Genomic DNA, 19,364 nt, shown 5'->3' with positions numbered 1-19,364 from the left:
TGTTAGTCAATTTTTTATGTCCTCCTTGCTCCAGACTTCATTGGTTATTTTGCTGCCTAGATAGAATTCCTTAACTTCCTCTACTTCGTGATCATCAATCCTGATGTTAAGTTTCTCACTGTTGTCTTTTCTGCTACTTCTCATTACCTTCGTCTTTCTTCGATTTATTCTCAGTCCATACTCTATACTCATTAGACTGTTCGTTCCGTTCAGCAGATCATGTAATTTTTCTTCACTTTCACTCAGGATATCAGTGTCATCAGCGAATCGTATCATTGATACCCTTTCACCTTGAATTTGAATCCCACTCCTGAATCTTTCTTTTACTTCCATCATTGCTTCTTCGATGTATAGATTGAACAGTAGGAGCAAAAGACTACATCACTGTCTTACACCCTTTTTAATCCGAGCACTTCGTTCTTAATCTTCCACTCTTATTATTCCCTCTTGGCTCTTGTACTTATTGTGTATTACTCGTCTCTCCCTATAGTTTACCCGTATTTTCCCCAGAATCTCGGACAACTTGCACCATTTGCCATTATCAATCGCAATGTCGGAATTGCCTCTCCGATGTCATTACCTTTTCTAAAGCCAGACTGATCGTCATTTAAAACAACATAAGTTTTCTTTTCCCTTCTTCGGGTATATTATTCTTGTCAGGAAATTGGATGCATGAGCTGTTAAGGTGGTTGTGCGATAATTCTCGCACTTGTCAGCTCTTGCAGTCTTCGGAATTGTGTGGATGATCTTTTCCGAAAGTCAGATGGTATATCGCCAGACTCATGGATTCTACACAACAAGGAGAATAGTCGTTTTCTTGTCACTTCCCCCCAATGATTTTAAAAATTTTGATGGAATGTTGTCTACCCCTTCTGCCTTATTTGATCTTAAGTCTTCCAAAGCTCTTTTAAATTCTGATTCTAATACTGAAAGTAACGATTACCCATACATTTAAGATCAATTAGTTCTGCAGGTCGAGGATGGTTCTACAATCTGAATATGGTAAATTTTCACATGATGTAGGTTCGTTCCAAAGAACGGTCCCTTAACACAGGTATGTAAATGATTAGAGTTGCAATACTCTGTGACAGGTGGAACAGTCACTAGAAGCAATAATGCTGTTCGTGTTTACTGTTGTTACCGGGAACGGTAGAGTGTAGTCAGAGAGCGTGAACAGTGTCAGGCGTTGAGAACAAAGAGACGTCGCATACTCATGTGAGACAGTTTTAACAGCACCTGACAGAGTGTGAAACGGCCCTCATTGCGAGTGTCCATGTGGCTTGTTGTACGAATCACGCAATAATCAGCATTTTGGGGCATATGGATGTGACAGTGGCCCGATGTTGGGCTGCATGGGAACGTGATGGCTGGCAAACTCGTCGCCAAGGTTCGCGTCGACCAAGTCTGACCACTGTAACGGAGGAGTGCTGTATTGTGCACCAAGCCCTTCACAGCACCTTCACATTCGTGCTGCCATCTGGGAACAACTATTGAACTCCCTGTAACATTCCGTGTCATCCCACACTATTGGTCAAAGGCTACCAGCAGCCAGACTAGTGAATTTCCATTCCAGGTGTAGGCTGCATTTCGAATGGCACCGTGGTTGGAAACTTTCGAGTGCTAACGAATGGGGTCTCATTATTTTCAGGTACCGAGCGTGGTGGCGCAGTGGTTAGCACACTGGAGTCGCATTCGGGAGGACCACGTTTGAGACCCGCGTCCAGACGTCCTGATTTAGGTTTTCCTGATTTCCCTAAATTGCTTCAGGCAAGTGCTGGGACGGTTCCTTTGAAAGGGCATGGCCGACTTTCTTCCCCATCCTTCCCAGTCCGACGGGACCGATGACATCGCTGTTTGATCTCCTCCCCCAAATCAACCAACCAACTTATTGTCAGCATTGAGTCGCTGTTCTTCACTACCCAAGATGGTTGTAGTTAGCGAGAATGTCAGCTACCTGGGGAGAGGTACCACCTTCCAATGTTTTGTATAGGCACAGCGATGGTACTCCTGGAGTCATGGTATGGGGAGACATCGGATATGCCTTCAGGTCATGCCTGGTACGTCACAGCCATCCTGCTTGGCTCTGTGTTACATCTCATGCGATTGTATCGTTGTACAATGTTTGAAAGGTCAATGCTCGTCCAGACTTCGCAAGTGTCTCTATGATCTGTTTCCGTGATATTGAGGTAGCCCCACGGCCAGCAGGCTCCCTAGATCACTCCACATGTGTGTGGACAATCCCAGACGACAACTACATCCCAATGTCAGTATATGGGATACGAAGGACCAGTTACAACAGTTGAGGGCGAGTTTGGCTCGATAGAGGATGCACACTTGTCAGTCGTATCAGTGCACACTTCCAGCCCAGAGGTGGTGACGGTGGTGGTGGTGTGGGAAGTGTAGTATCATTGCCACAGATACTACTACAACGCCGCGCCAACACAAGCTTGGCAGCCCGCCGTCTGCCGAGCACAACGCACTCCAGCGGGCTGTGCAGCTCGACGGAACTGGAGCGTGCCTCGTTCACTTCTTAGCTAGATTTCAACCTAGGCAGACTCACTTTCATAATCGGCGCTCAGCCAGTTCTGTGACGTTTGCATTGATTCTCTGAGGAGGGCCCATCACGCTTAGTCCCCGAGAATATGTTGTATGGGAGAGCCAGTCCTGACAAAACTCTACCATCTGGTGAGCAAGATGTATGAGACAGGCGAAATACCCTCAGACTTCAAGAAGAATATAATAATTCCAATCCCAAAGAAAGCAGGTGTTGACAGATGTGAAAATTACCGAACTATCAGTTTAATAAGTCACAGCTGCAAAATACTAACGCGAATTCTTTACAGACGAATGGAAAAACTGATAGAAGCCGACCTCGGGGAAGATCAGTTTGGATTCCGTGGAAATGTTGGAACACGTGAGGCAATACTAACCTTACGACTTATCTTAGAAGAAAGATTAAGAAAAGGCAAACCTACGTTTCTAGCATTTGCAGACTTAGAGAAAGCTTTTGACAACGTTAACTGGAATACTCTCTTTCAAATTCTGAAGGTGGCAGGGGTAAAATACAGGGAGCGAAAGGCTATTTACAATTTGTACAGAAACCACATGGCAGTTATAAGAGTCGAGGGGCATGAAAGGGAAGCAGTGGTTGGGAAAGCAGTGAGACAGGGTTGTAGCCTCTCCCCGATGTTATTCAATCTGTATATTGAGCAAGCAACAAAGGAAACAAAAGAAAAATTCGGAGTAGGTATTAAAATTCATGGAGAAGAAGTAAAAACTTTGAGGTTTGCCGATGACATTGTAATTCTGTCAGAGACAGCAAAGGACGTGGAAGAGCAGTTGAACGGAATGGACAGTGTCTTGAAAGGAGGATATAAGATGAACATCAACAAAAGCAAAACGAGGATAATGGAATGTAGTCAAATTAAATCGGGTGATGCTGAGGGAATTAGATTAGGAAATGAGACACTTAAAGCAGTAAAGGAGTTTTGCTATTTAGGGAATAAAATAACTGATGATGGTCGAAGTAGAGAGGATATAAAATGTAGACTGGCAATGGCAAGGAAATCGTTTCTGAAGAAGAGAAATTTGTTAACATCGAGTATAGATTTAACTGTCAGGAAGTCGTTTCTGAAAGTATTTGTATGGAGTGTAGCCATGTATGGAAGTGAAACATGGACGATAACTAGTTTGGACAAGAAGAGAATAGAAGCTTTCGAAATGTGGTGCTACAGAAGAATACTGAAGATAAGGTGGGTAGATCACGTAACTAATGAGGAGGTATTGAATAGAATTGGGGAGAAGAGAAGTTTGTGGCACAACTCGACTAGAAGAAGGGATCGGTTGGTAGGACATGTTTTGAGGCATCAAGGGATCACAAATTTAGCATTGGAGGGCAGCGTGGAGGGTAAAAATCGTAGAGGGAGACCAAGAGATGAATACACTAAGCAGATTCAGAAGGATGTAGGTTGCAGTAGGTACTGGGAGATGAAGAAGCTTGCACAGGATAGAGTAGCATGGAAAGCTGCATCAAACCAGTCTCAGGACTGAAGACCACAACAACAACAGTTCATGGTATTCCATTGTTACGATATTGTCGGTTCATAGCCGCAGCTGCAGTCCTACAAAGTACTGAAGATAAGTAATTTCATTGTACTATGTGTTTCCTGAATAATAATCCTTCTCTCTAACAGTGTGCTGTACCGCATATTATTGCAACCTGGACTCCAGCTCCTATCAACTCGGCCTCCTACTTATTTGCATTTAGTAACGAGCTGAAAACACCCACGCGTTTTGTGCCTCTAAACAGTGAGACACAATAGGAAGGGTGAGGTACAACTTCACCCTGATAACTTATATTTAAACTGAAAGTGGAGTGGGACAGAAAGGAAATGAAAGGGATCATTGCTGTCAGCAGCATCGTCATATTACGCGGAATCAGCGACGATGAGTGAAAATGTGTACTGGACCGGGATTCGAACCCAGAATCTCCTGCTTACCAAGCAGATACGTTAACCCCTGCGCCATCTGGGGCGCAGCGGTGTCGCAACTGCACAGACTACCTCGGCACGCCTCACGGCTGCGGATTCTGCGTTGTCTTTTCTTTCGGACAGGTCCAAAAGAACAGACACCACGCATTCATATAATTGATACGCCTAGCTGGGCAATGGACCCACATTCTCCAGTCAGGATGCACAAATACGTCCGACCTCCTGTGGGAATCTCAGAGCAGCCAACTTGGAGGAAATGGACAGGGACTGTGGACATGTGGCGCTCGATGGCAGTATGGATCGGCTGTGAAGCGTGCCAAGACAGTCTTCGCAGTTGCGATAACGCTTTGTCCCGGCTGGTGCAGTTATTAACGAACCTGTCTAGCAAGCAGGAGATCACGGATTCGAACCCTGTTGCGGTACACATTTTCACTCGGCGCTGCTGATTCCGAGTAATGTCCCGAGACCGCTGATAGCAGTGATCCCTTTTCTTTCATTTCTTCCCCTCTCCACCTTCAATTAACATATAATGTGTCACGGCTGCGGATTATGCGTGGTGTCTGTTCTTTCGGACATATCCGAAAGAATAGAAATCATGCATTCATATCATGCTGATAAGTTATCTGGTATTGCCAAGTTCTTCATGAATGTGACTCGATTTTGTAATCGCTGAAGCAACATCTCATTCCTCTCAACGTGTTAAGTTTTAATTTTGCTTCTTCTCCCATATGGATACGTCTTTTTTTTTCTGGCAATGTACTTCGCAAGAGGACAGCTGTTGTGTGGTTTCGAAGAGCGCTATTTTTTTCGCCAGGTGCACCGTGGTATATGGCACACCTACCATGTACGTTGACCTGGTCGCCGAGCGAGACTTCGAGGATCGCCGGTTCGAGAACCTGGAGGCCGCGGTTAGCAGCGGCTCACCCATCTCCCATCCGCTGTTCCTCGAGCTGAAGCGCAAGTTCGGCGTCCGGAAAGTTGGCGTGAGTGAACCAAGCACTTCGTCTCTTATTTTGAAGTTACGTAGATATGTTCTGAATGTAACTGAAACAGGGATCTATCACAACACGTCTTAGATAGTCACTTTGTGAGGAATCGTCTTTAGTGTGGCAACTCATGTTCGAAGCGTGTAGCGCTGAAAGTCCTGTAGATTGATAGGTAAGTAGACAGATACGAGGGTCACTCCAAAAGAAATGCACACTTTTTTTTTTAATCCATCTTTTATTCTAGATGCTTGAAAGTTTTACAGTGTGTAGATACATCCTTTAGGAACAATATTTTCATTTCTCCACATAATTTCCATCCCTCTCAACTGCCTGACGCCAGCTTGGAACCAGCGCCTGTATACCCGCACGGTAAAATTCTGGACCAACCTGTTGGAGCCACTGTTTGGCAGCGTGCACAAGGGAGTCATCATCTTCAAACCTTGTTCCACGAAGAGAGTCTTTCAGTTTCCCAAAGAGATGATAGTCACATGGAGCCAGGTCAGGACTGTAAGGCGGGTGTTTCAGTGTTGTCCATCCGAGTTTTGTGATCGCTTCCATGGTTTTTTGACAGACATGTGGACGTGCATTGTCGTGCAACAGCAAAACATCCTGCTTTCGTCGATGTGGTCGAACACGACTCAGTCGAGCTTGAAGTTTCTTCAGTGTCGTCACATATGCATCAGAATTTATGATGGTTCCACTTGGCATGATGTCCACAAGCAAGAGTACTTCGGAATCGAAAAACGCCGTAGCCATAACTTTCCCACCAGAAGGTGTGGTTTTGAATTTTTTTCCTTGGGTAAATTTACATGATGCCACTCCATTGATAGCCTCTTCGTCTCTGGTGAAAAATGATAGGGCCATGTTTCATGTCCTGTTACAATTCTTCCAAGAAATTCATCTCCACCATTCTCGTACTGTTCCAAAAGTTCGCTACATACCGTTTTTCGTGTTTCTTTGTGATACACTGTCAACATCCTGGGAACCCACCTGGCACAAACCCTTTTAACGCCAACACTTTCAGTATTCTGCAAACACTTACTTCCCCTATCCCAACGTAGCGTAACAATTCGTTCACTGTGATGCGTCTGTCAGCAGTCACCAATTCGTTAACTCTCTGCACATTGTCTGGAGTGTGTGCAGTACGAGGCCAGCCACTGCGAGGACAATCCTCAATATTGCCGTGCCCACTTTCATCACGTTACCTGTTTGCCCACCGACTAACTGTTCTGCGATCGACAGCAGCATCTCCATACACCTTTTTCAACCTCTTGTGGATGTTTCCCACTGTCTCGTTTTCACAGCACAGGAATTCTATGACAGCACGTTGCTTCTGACGAACACCAAGTGTAGCAGCCATCTTGAAGACATGCTGTGACGGCGCCACTCACGGGAACATGTTGAACTAAGTTTGAAAACAAGCGGGAAGGATGTAACTACACGCTGGTAAACTTTGACACATGCAGAATGAGAACTGTATTTTTACAAAAATAGTGTGCATTTCTTTTGGAGTGACCCTCGTACATGGACAGATGAACAAATAAGTGTACTTTTCGTTAAGCAAAGAGAAGGTTCTCAAGATGTTCAACATTTCACGCTAACAAAGTACAAAGTACGTATCTATAAAAGAAGAGATACTTTCACACATCCTAAGTCAAAGGATGCTCATAGAGGTGTAGTAAGTGAAAAGTCTGAAACACATTTTCATTTCAAACTTGTCAATGCATGATACCAATATGTTCCAAAAAGCTGCACGCGAAAATGCGATTTTTCAGGGGGTCATCTCTCGGATTCTATTGATCACAGAGCTAAGGGGAAAAGTGTTTTGCATAGCCCTTTGCCTAGCGACTATTTGTATACCTATCGAAAGAACGGGAATACTGTACCTATCCTACAGTACAGGGTCAAAGATTAAAAATTTCACAGTTCCTCCAGCACAGGCAAATCGCTAAGTTCTTTTGCATTAGATGTGGTCAAGGGCGGATCTTAGGCGGCTTATAAAAGCACCCTTTGCTCATGGGCGGTTCCTGAGAAAACCCCGAAAAACTATGATTTTTTTTTCTACAAAAAGTACCATTGTGTGGATGGTCACTTCCATAATTTTTATTCCTGACAGATCGTTAAAAATTTTACCATATGTTCTTAAGATGAATTTTCAGTGAACTTCAAAACTTTGTTCGACATTATTATCCGCTACCGATATCCAGAGGTTCAATGTTACCATACTAATACAAAAAAAGCATAAAACAGTTTTAGCCGTTTTTGCACCTTGGGCCGCAATTACCTAAGTAACTAAGCAAAGCAAATCGCTCACATTGAGGGCTGTACATACTTTATACATTTATCTACAAACACCAATTTCTCCTTTTCGAAAATCTGGCCGGCCGCTGTGGTCGAGTGTTTCTAGGCGCTTCAGTCCGGAACCACGCGGCTGCCACGGTTGCAGGTTCGAATCCTGCCTCGGGCATGGATGTGTGTGATGTCCTTAGGTTGGTTAGGTTTAAGTAGTTCTAAGTCTAGGGGACTGATGACCTCAGATGTTAAGTCCCATAGTGCTTAGTGCCATTTGAACCAATTTTTTTTTTCGAAAATCTACATCCGTTATTAAGATACACACCAAAAGCACCAATTGTAGCGATGGCCTCTTGTGTAGTTTCTACACGTGACAAATCGTTGAAATTTTTACCGTACGTTCTTAACAGGATGTTCTTGGGGAACCGTGAAAGTTTTTTCTATATGATTAACCGTTATCAGGATACAGAGGTTCAAAGTTACCTTATTTAGGCACGTAAAATACGCTCATACCAGCTGATGGTTCAAAAATGGTTCAAATGGCTCTGAGCACTATGGGACTTAACTTCTGAGGTCATCAGTCCCCAGAACTTAGAACTACTTAAACCTAACTAACCTAAGGATATCACACACATCCATGCCCGAGGCAGGATTCGAACCTGCGATCGTAGCGGTCGCGCGGTTCCAGACTGTAGCGCCTAGAGCCGCTCGGACACTCCGGCCGGCTGCTATCTGATCTGAGGCATAAATGTTGTATTAACTGACGTAATGAACACGTGTCAGGAGTTGGCAAGGATTCTAGACTCATCTCAAGGGTTCTGAGGTCACCAAACAGTGTTTTTAGTCTGCATTTTCTCACCAATAAAACTTTATGACGCGCTGTCTTTGTGTAATGGGCATTTCACGTGTGCTGTGACAAAAAAATGGGTTAAAAGGGTCTTAACATCCCTGGAAATAACCAAACATAGCTGCAAAAATTATGTGAAACTGGAAAGACTGCAAATTCAGTAAAATATTTCTTATCACTTTTTTACTGTTTGAAGATATAAATCATAAGCCGGGCGTTTTCGATGAACAGTGATTGATGAAATATGTACCCGGAAAAAATATAAAGCAGACAATTTTGAGTTAGATTTATATTGGATGTACCGCTACTTATTTGTTGATTGTGTGTATCAAAGTATATAAATGTGTCGAAGTATGTAAATAAACTGTCAAGACTTTACTGACCTATGAAATTCGGTTTAAATAAGCAGCACTCCCTGCTGTAACACGGAAAAGAAGGGAACCAGCTGCTAATGTTCCTGCTGGAGCACAAAAAAGGCGAATATGTTCCTCTGTAAAAGTGTGGAACCGGCTACTCAGTCTTCATTCCGTCTTTCCTACCAAAAATTTTGGCATGCGAACAGATTCGCGATTTTTGTGCTGAAAGAAAGTAGCAGAGAGACAGTGAATGTGGAAGACAGAGAGCACAGCGCCAGTGGGAGAGAAAGAGGGAGGAAACAGTGATGGTAGGAGAGAGAAAGTGATAGTGAAAGAGAAAGAGGGATGGATGAAGACAGTAGCAGTAGGAGCCAAAGAGAGAGGAGATATTGATGGTCAGTGAGAGACAGTGGCAGTAAAAGAGGAAAAGAAATGGCTGGAGATTGAAGCACTGGGAGAAGAAGAGAGACGAGACTTTAGAAATGAAAGATAGAGATGAGTGGAGATCATACATAGGATTTGGGGTCCGAACCCTCGCAGGCTGGCGAACTTGCACTCTTAAGGGGGAGCTATTGGGGAGGGCGCATTTTGGACATAAATTTTGAACACATGGATATAAAGGTAAAAATAAGTTGAGCCCCTTCTTCTTCAGTAGCGCTACAGCCCTTGGTGTGCCTTGGCTTCTTCAACAATCTTCTTCCACACTTCTCGGTTATTTGCTGCTCTTTTCCACCCCCGGACTCCGATATTGGTGATATCAATTATTGCCTCGTCGATCCATGTTCTTCTAGGTCTCCCTTTTCGCCTAACTGAATGGATCATACCTTTCATCATTTTCTTTGGAATTCTATCCTCTGCCATTCTCTCCAAGTGTCCTAGCCATCGTATTCACTGTGATTTCACAAATTTTACTATGTCCCTGCCTTCTATTAACTCTTGTAATTCGGCATTGTAGCGTATTCTCCAGCTTTCTTCCTCCCTTATTGGCCCATAGATTTTGCGTAGTATTTTCCGCTCAATGGTTCTTAGTGCATTTTTATCGTGTTCTGTCAACGTCCATATCTCTGAGCCGTATATGATAACTGGGCGGACTAGGGAATTATATATTAGCAAAAAAATGGTTCAAATGGCTCTGAGCGCTATGGGACTCAACTGCTGAGGTCATTAGTCCCCTAGAACTTAGAACTAGTTAAACCTAACTAACCTAAGGACATCACAAACATCCATGCCCGAGGCAGGATTCGAACCTGCGACCGTAGCGGTCTTGCGGTTCCAGACTGCAGCGCCTTTAACCGCACGGCCACTTCGGCCGGCTATATATTAGCAGTTTAGTTCTTCTTGTAACAAGGCTATTTTTGAAAAGCTGCATATTTGCGAAGTAAGCTCTGTTTCCTGCTTGTATTCTTTCCCTTATAGCCTTTCCAATACTGTTATCATTTGTTATTAGGGATCCCAAGTAGTTAAAAGATGACACTCCATTGAAGCATTTCCCATTGATGTTTAGGTTTTTAGGGGTTCTTTTGGCCTCCGATTGTGACATTACCATAAATTTTGTTTTGTTTTCATGTACTACGAGGCAAATTTTTAAGACTTCTGTTTCCATTGCCCTGTATGTTTCTAGGAGTGTATTGGTATTTCCTCCTACTATAGCAATGTCATCAGCGTATGCACATATCTGGCTAGTTTTCATAAATATGGTGCCTTCTTTGTTGATTTTATTTACTACACTATGCAGGGCTATATTGAATAGGACAGTAGAGAGACTATCCCCTTGCTTCACACCTTTATTAAAGTCAAAGCTTTCACTTGTTCTGCTAAGGACCTTTACTTTTGCTCTTGTCTCTGTCATTGTCATTCTGATTAGTCTTATTAATTTAGCACATATACCAACTTCTTTCAGTACTCAGTATAGTTCTTGCCGATTTATGCTGTCAAAGGCTTGTTTGAAATCGATGAATAGGAAATGCAGATCTATATCATATTCATAGAACTTTTCCATCATTTGTCTTATCACAAATATTTGATCAGTTGTTCCTCTGCCTGGTCGAAAGCCACACTGATATTCCCCTTGTATGCCTTCTGCACACTTCTGTATCCTTTTGTTTCATATACTTTTGAAGATCTTATAAGCTGTACTTAGGAGTGTTACACCTCTACAGTTTTCACATGCTGTTCTGTCCCCTTTCTTATAAATGGGAACTATTATTCCAATTTTCCAATTACCTGGCATAGTTTCTGTTTCCCATATATCTGATATTAATGTGTGCAGTTCCTTTATTACAGCCTCACCACCAGTTTTTTATTAATTCAGCAGTTATGCTGTCTTCCCCAGGGGCTCGATTGTTTTTTGACTTGTGCACAGCCTTGGAGACCTCTTGTAGTGTTGGCTTTCTTGCTTCATTGGTTTCATTGTCTACTTCCAGCTCCACTCTTCCCTCCTGTGTGGCAGTCTCTTCATCTTCTAGGCTGGTGCTTAGTGTATCTTTGAAATACTCTGCCCATCTTCCCACTATCTGTTCTTCCTTCCTTATCATTTTCCCATCTTTACTGGAACAGGCCATTGTTTTTGGTTGGAATCTATTCTTCATTTTGCCTATGGCATGATACAACTTTCTTATTTCACTCTGTTCCTTTAGTTCTTCTAGTTCTTGAAATTTCTTCTTATTCCACTCTCTTTTCTTTCTCTTGCAAAGTCTATTAGCTCTTCTCCTTAATTCTCTATATTGTTCCACATTATTTCTGGTTTCTCTCTGTAGCACTTTTGTTCTTGCCCTGTTCTTTTCCTCTATTGCTGACCTGCAATCTTCATCAAACCATTCCTGGGTTCTTCTGTTCCTTCTTATGCCTATTATTTTCTCTGCAGCATCCTTAGTGTCTTTTTCAAACTTGTTCCACCTTTCATCTACTCCTAATGTGGTCTCTTCATTGCTCAACTTTCTGCTTAGTGATACTTGGTATTTTTTTACTTCATCAGGGATGTTCAATTTGTCTGTATTCCATTTCATCATCTTTCCCATTCTGTTGCCATTTGTTAGTGACAGTTTCTCTCTCATGGCTGATTTTATCACAAAGTGGTCTGAATCACAGTTTGGTCCTCTGCAGCTCCGTACATCCGTAACTGACTTGGAGTGGCGTGCAATCACTAAAATATGGTCAAACTGATTGACTACTCCATTGGCTGCAGACTTCCAAGTACCCATATGGATCCGTTTGTGTGGAAAGCAGGTACTTTTAATAATCATATTATTCCTTGCTGCGAATTGGCATACTAAGTCTCCGTTCTCATTGTTTTCTTCATGTAGTGAATATTTTCCAGAAACTCCATATGGATTTTCATTCCTCCCTATTTTTGCATTAAAATCTGCTATTACTAGCATCAGATCATATTTAGTTACTGCACAGCATACTTTTTCCAAGTCTTCATAGAACTGATCTTTAATTACACTCCTGGAAATGGAAAAAAGAACACATTGACACCGGTGTGTCAGACCCACCATACTTGCTCCGGACACTGCGAGAGGGCTGTACAAGCAATGATCACACGCACGGCACAGCGGACACACCAGGAACCGCGGTGTTGGCCGTCGAATGGCGCTAGCTGCGCAGCATTTGTGCACCGCCGCCGTCAGTGTCAGCCAGTTTGCCGTGGCATACGGAGCTCCATCGCAGTCTTTAAGACTGGTAGCATGCCGTGACAGCGTGGACGTGAACCGTATGTGCAGTTGACGGACTTTGAGCGAGGGCGTATAGTGGGCATGCGGGAGGCCGGGTGGACGTACCGCCGAATTGCTCAACACGTGGGGCGTGAGGTCTCCACAGTACATCGATGTTGTCGCCAGTGGTCGGCGGAAGGTGCACGTGCCCGTCGACCTGGGACCGGACCGCAGCGACGCACGGATGCACGCCAAGACCGTAGGATCCTACGCAGTGCCGTAGGGGACCGCACCGCCACTTCCCAGCAAATTAGGGACACTGTTGCTCCTGGGGTATCGGCGAGGACCATTCGCAACCGTCTCCATGAAGCTGGGCTACGGTCCCGCACACCGTTAGGCCGTCTTCCGCTCACGCCCAACATCGTGCAGCCCGCCTCCAGTGGTGTCGCGACAGGCGTGAATGGAGGGACGAATGGAGACGTGTCGCCTTCAGCGATGAGAGTCGCTTCTGCCTTGGTGCCAATGATGGTCGTATGCGTGTTTGGCGCCGTGCAGGTGAGCGCCACAATCAGGACTGCATACGACCGAGGCACACAGGGCCAACACCCGGCATCATGGTGTGGGGAGCGATCTCCTACACTGGCCGTACACCACTGGTGATCGTCGAGGGGACACTGAATAGTGCACGGTACATCCAAACCGTCATCGAACCCATCGTTCTACCATCCCTAGACCGGCAAGGGAACTTGCTGTTCCAACAGGACAATGCACGTCTGCATGTATCCCGTGCCACCCAACGTGCTCTAGAAGGTGTAAGTCAACTACCCTGGCCAGCAAGATCTCCGGATCTGTCCCCCATTGAGCATGTTTGGGACTGGATGAAGCGTCGTCTCACACGGTCTGCACGTCCAGCACGAACGCTGGTCCAACTGAGGCGCCAGGTGGAAATGGCATGGCAAGCCGTTCCACAGGACTACATCCAGCATCTCTACGATCGTCTCCATGGGAGAATAGCATCCTGCATTGCTGCGAAAGGTGGATATACACTGTACTAGTGCCGACATTGTGCATGCTCTGTTGCCTGTGTCTATGTGCCTGTGGTTCTGTCAGTGTGATCATGTGATGTATCTGACCCCAGGAATGTGTCAATAAAGTTTCCCCTTCCTGGGACAATGAATTCACGGTGTTCTTATTTCAATTTCCAGGAGTGTATATCCTCTTTTTCCTCTGTTGGTGCATGTGCATTAATTATTGATATATTCCTAAATTTACCTTTTAGTCTGAGTCTGCACATCCTTTCATTTATGGGTTCAAATTCTAGAAGGCTTTTCCTAACTTCCCTAGTTATTATAAATCCTGTTCCAAGTTGGCCTGCTCTTTCTTCTGGTCCACTGTATACCAATGAGTACTCAGGTTTATCTATCTGCCCATTCCCCTGCCATCTTATTTCCTGTAGCCCTACAATATCATATTTGAATTTTAAAATTTCATTGGGTATTTCTTTCATTTTTCCAGGATGAAGCGTTGTCCTCACATTCCATGATGCTACTGTTAGATCCTTTATCTGTTTCCTTTGCCAGGGTCGTGATACATGCTTTCCATCCAGTTTCCGAGACTTCTGTTGAATTTCCGTAATATTCTTTTTTTACAGTATGGGGTTATTAGCCCCATGCCCAACCCACATCCTGGAGGACCAGGATTTGTATGAGGTTTACTCCTCTAGGGAAGGTGGCTTCACTACGCCTCTAGAGCCCTCCCTGCCCTATGTTATGGGACACACTTTGTCTGGCTCCTCTGTCGAGACCAGTCCGGCTTGGGAGACCCTGCCAGTAGCTATGCTATCGCCGGCATAGCTCTCGACTTCACCGAAGCACGCAAACCCTCCCGCCCGGCTGTGAAGGTACCTACTATAAGGTGGTGTCCCCTGGGAGGGAGTTGAGCCCCTTCCCCTCCCAGAATTCATGGCATACTGATGTTTGCTGGAGATAAATTCAACGGGGAAAAAAGACAAAAGCAGTGTAAGTGAGAGAGGAGCCGGTGGAATATACTGTAAATCAATGGGAGATAAAGGAACCAGTGAGGGAGATATGCAGAGGGGTCCAAAAAAATGTGTCCACTGTTTGAAAGTCCATAACTGGCAAACTACATGACGGAGTTGTCTCATCTTTGGTAGTGTAATAGTTTGTAGTTCCGGCATTCGCCACACAAGCGTTGTATTGCGTTGTTTTGTTTTGTCAGATGACAGTCGCCAGATAGTCAGTGTTTTGTTCTTAGTTGCACCTAGTTACTCAAGTAAACATGGCTGGCGCAAGGCTTGCATTCGATGAAAGGAAGTCAGTTTTGAAGTGGTATTTTAAGCACGAAAACATTAATGATGTTCAACGGCAATGGCGAAATGAGCATCAAACAGAACCACCGACACGTTTAACGATTCGTCGCATTCGAGACAAATTTGAAGCCTAAGGCTGTGTTAAAGATGTACACAAACAACGACCTGGACGACCTGTAACAGTACCAAATCCAGCTAATTCCCATTGTGTGTTACAACAATTCACTCGCTCACCACACAAGTCTGTGAGACAGTGTGTCCGTGAAACTGGAGTGAGTCGCTCAGGTGTTCGGCGAATTTTGAAGACAGCAAAGTGGAAGTGCTACATCCTACGATTGCTACACGCAATGAACGATGACGACCCAGATCGTAGAATGGAGTACTGCGAGTGGTTTACTAACATGGTGCGCAACGATGAAGAGTTTGCAGAGATGATTGTGTGGTTTCATGAGGCACAGTTCAAACTCAATGGTGACGTAAATCGACACAATTGCATCTACTCGGCCGCCGAAAATCCAAATGTCCATGTAGACAAAGCCGTGAATTTGCTAGGAGTAAATGTGTGGTGTGGGTTGTCTAACCGGGGCTTGATTGTGCCATTCTTGTTTGTCGGCACAGTTACCGGTGAGATGTACCTGTAGAAGCTTCAGACATCCATTTTACCTGCCATCCGAGACTTGTATGGCGACGGAAGAGTTTACTTTCAACAAGATGGTGCCCCAGCCCACTACCAAAGTCGTGCTACGGCGTATCTCGACGAAAATATACCAGGAAGATGGATAGGTCGTAGAGGTGCTGTGGAGTATCCACCACGTTCCCCAGACCTAACTCCTCTGGACTTTTACCTGCGGGGAACACTAAAAGACGTCGTTTATCGACAAAAGCCACGCACATTGGATGAACTTCGAGAATCCATCGTACATTTATGTGCAAATATCCAACTGAACACGTTGCAGTCAGTAGTTCGTGCTGCAGTTCGGCGGCATCGTTTGTGTGTGGATGTTAATGGTGACCATTTCTAACACCTACCGTTATATCTTTAAGTTGGACTTTAAGCTACACTTTCACAAAAAATGAGACAACTCCGTCAATTAGTTTGCAAGTTATGGGCTTTTAAACAGTGGATACATTTTTTTGGACCCCTCTGTATACATAGACAGTGGCAGTGAGAAGGAGATGCTTGGCCGAAGTGGCCGAGCGGTTCTAGGCGATACAGTCTGGAACCGCGCGACCGCTACGGTCGGAGGTTCGAATCCTGCCTCGGGCATGGATGTGTGTGATGTCCTTAGGTTAGTTAAGTTTAAGTAGTTCTAAGTTCTAGGGGAGTGATGACCTCAGCAGTTAAGTCCCATAGTGGTCAGAGCCATTTGAAGGAGATGCTAAGCATGAAGACTAAGCTGCAGAGAGAGACTGGGTACAAGGATTTAGAATGTTTCCAGAATGAGATTTCCACTCTGCAGCGGAGTGTGTGCTGATATGAAACTTCCTGACAGATTAAAACTGTGTGCCGGACCGAGACTCGAACTCGGAACCTTGGAAGGTAGGAGGCGAGGTATTGGCAGAAGTAAGGCTGTGAGGACGGGGCGTGAGTCGTGCTTGGGTAGCTCAGATGGTAGAGCACTTTCCCGCGAAAGGCAAAGGTCCCGAGCTCGAGTCTTGGTCCGGCACACAGTTTTAATCTGCCAGGAAGTTTCATTTAGAATGTTCTGTGTTAAAATAGTGAAAATATGTTCGAATGCCAAAACTTTTGGTGAGGAAGACGGCATGTGGATTGAGCCAGCTGGTATCCCACGTTTCTGTCAGAGTCTTTTAAAGAGAAACATATTTGCCTTTTTTTTTTTTTTTTTTTTTTTTTTTTTGCTTCGACAGGAGCATTTTTCTGCAAGAAAATGTACGTACACTGAGATATATAATAGAGTTTGAAAACTATTCTAGCCAATCATTACCGCACAGAAGAAGTTAGCAGTACGTACATACACAGACTGCATTATTGGACTGAAGATCTGCAGAAGTCAGATTTCATGTAACACTCACTTTATCTGATGTTACACTGATGGGGGATGTGGTGTCTGAAGGCGCGGAAGTTGAATGCGCGCTAGAGGGTGTGGTCCTGGCTACCAGCTAGGGGTCTCTGTGCCCCGGTGCGACTGCACCGCGAGCCTCGCCGTGCGAGTGCCCCACTCACCCTACCACGTGAAGTCCGCGGCCTATCAGGTTTCCTGCGGTCACTTACAGGGTGCGGCAGCGTCCATAGTAGGATATTAAAAACACACCATCAGGCAGTAACTGTAATTTATTTATTACCTCCTATGTCAATTAATGGTTAAAGGTATGCCATTTACTAATGTGTAAGTCATTGTCCCATTGCGTGGATTACTTCTTGAATATGACTCCTGTCAAATGATGCCCCCTCTGCACAACACATTCATCTAGGCGGCGTTGGAAGCTTTCCGTAACTCGGCGTAACGTATTCCCTGGGACAATGCCGACGGCAGTTCTGATGCGATCCTTCATAACATGTTTGGAACACTTCTTGCTTCAGGTAGAGACGTCTACAGACGTTAAAGTAACCTCTGGCGTGCCACAGGGGAGTGTTATGGGACCATTGCTTTTCACAATGTATATAAATGACCTAGTAGATAGTGTCGGAAGTTCCATGCGGCTTTTCGCGGATGATGCTGTAGTATACAGAGAAGCTACAGCATTAGAAAATTGTAGCGAACTGCAGGAAGATCTGCAGCGGATAGGCACTTGGTGCAGGGAGTGGCAACTGACCCTTAACATAGACAAATGCAATGTATTGCGAATACATAGAAATAAGGATCCTTTAATGTATGATTATACGATAGCGCAACAAACACTGGTAGCAGTTACTTCTGTAAAATATCTGGGAGTATGCGTACAGAACGATTTGACGTGGAATGATCATATAAAATTAATTGTTGATAAGGTGGGTGCCAGGTTGAGTTTCATTGGGAGAGTGCTTAGGAAATGTAGTCCATCAACAAAGGAGGTGGCTTACAAAACACTCGTTCGACCTATACTTGAGTATTGGTCATCACTGTGGGATCCGTACCAGGTCGAATATATTGTTTCCCCCTACTTATACCTCCCGAGGAGATCACGAATGTAAAATTAGAGAGATTCGAGCACGCACGGAAGCTTTCCGGCAGTCGTTCTTCCCGCGGACCATACGCGACTGGAACAGGAAAGGGAGGTAATGCAGTGGCACGTAAAGTGCCCTCCGCCACAGACAGTTGGGTGGCTTGCGGAGTATAAATGTAGATGTAGATGTAGATGTAGCCCCAAAGGAAAAAGTCTGCACAATGAAAGGTCAGGTGAGCGAGGCGGCCAGCAAATGTCACCAAAACGGGAAATTATTCTACCGAGAAATGTCTGTCGCAAGAAGTCGATTCAAATTCTGGCTGTATGCGAGGTCGCTCCATCTTGTTCAAACCATAATTGTTCCACATCGCCGGCCGGGGTGGCCAAGCGGTTAAAGGCGCTACAGTCTGGAACCGCGCGACCGCTACGGTCGCAGGTTCGAATCCTGCCTCGGGCATGGATGTGTGTGATGTCCTTAGGTTAGTTAGGTTTAAGTAGTTCTAAGTTCTAGGGGACTGATGACCTTAGAAGTTAAGTCCCATAGTGCTCAGAGCCATTTGTTCCACATCCACATCGAACATACCTAACTGGGGAAGAACGAAGCCTTGCAGTACCTTTAGGTCACGTTCACTGGTGACAGTTACAGCCACACCGCTGTCATCCTCAAAGACGTAATGGCCGATAATCCCAAAGGAAGCAACTCCATACCACACCGTGACACGAGGACTGTGCAAGGGCTTAATGTGCAGCTCATGCAGGTTTAAATATCACTCCAATAACGCATATTCCGTTTATTCACTGAACCACATAACTCATCTGTCATCGGGATAGTCTACATCTACATCTACATCCATACTCCGCAAAGCCACCTGACGGTGTGAGGCGGAGGGTACCTTGATTACCTCTATCGGTTTTCCCTTCTATTCCAGTCTCGTATTGTTCGTGGAAAGAAAGATTGTCGTATGCCTCTGTGTGGGCTCTAATCTCTCTGATTTTATCCTCATGGTCTCTTCACGAGATATACGTCGGTGAAGGTATGTTCTCGAAACTTCAACAAAAGCCCGTACCGAGCTACTGAGCGTCTCTCCTGTAAAGTCTTCCACTGGAGTTTATCTACCATCTCCGTAACGCTTTCGCGATTACTAAATGATCCTGTAACGAAGCGCGCTGCTCTCCGTTGGATCTTCTCTATCTCTTCTATCAACCCTATCTGGTACGTATCTCACACTGGTGAGCAATATTCAAGCAGTGGGCGAACAAGTGTACTGTAACCTACTTCCCTTGTTTTCGGATTGCATTTCCTTAG

The 19,364-nt window shown here is 44.8% G+C and overlaps 1 protein-coding gene across 3 annotated transcripts in view; it reads left to right on the top strand.

The window, feature by feature from the left end:
* The window catches only part of LOC126195003 (medium-chain acyl-CoA ligase ACSF2, mitochondrial-like), a 282,623-nt gene that overhangs the window by 182,911 nt on the left and 80,348 nt on the right, over window positions 1-19,364 (top strand). For all 3 annotated transcript variants that reach the window (XR_007538543.1, XM_049933426.1, XM_049933425.1), the window contains one exon: window positions 5,305-5,473. Coding sequence is in view for 2 of the 3 variants with exons in the window: in XM_049933426.1 (XP_049789383.1) it covers window positions 5,305-5,473 (169 nt within the window). In the remaining variant the exon portion in view is untranslated. The remainder of the gene's footprint in view (window positions 1-5,304; window positions 5,474-19,364) is intronic.

Source organism: Schistocerca nitens, chromosome 7, assembly GCF_023898315.1.
Source record: "Schistocerca nitens isolate TAMUIC-IGC-003100 chromosome 7, iqSchNite1.1, whole genome shotgun sequence".
Classification (NCBI taxonomy): domain Eukaryota; kingdom Metazoa; phylum Arthropoda; class Insecta; order Orthoptera; family Acrididae; genus Schistocerca; species Schistocerca nitens.
The sequence above is the reverse complement of the archived record's forward strand: the minus strand, read 5'-3'. Positions and strand labels throughout refer to the sequence as shown.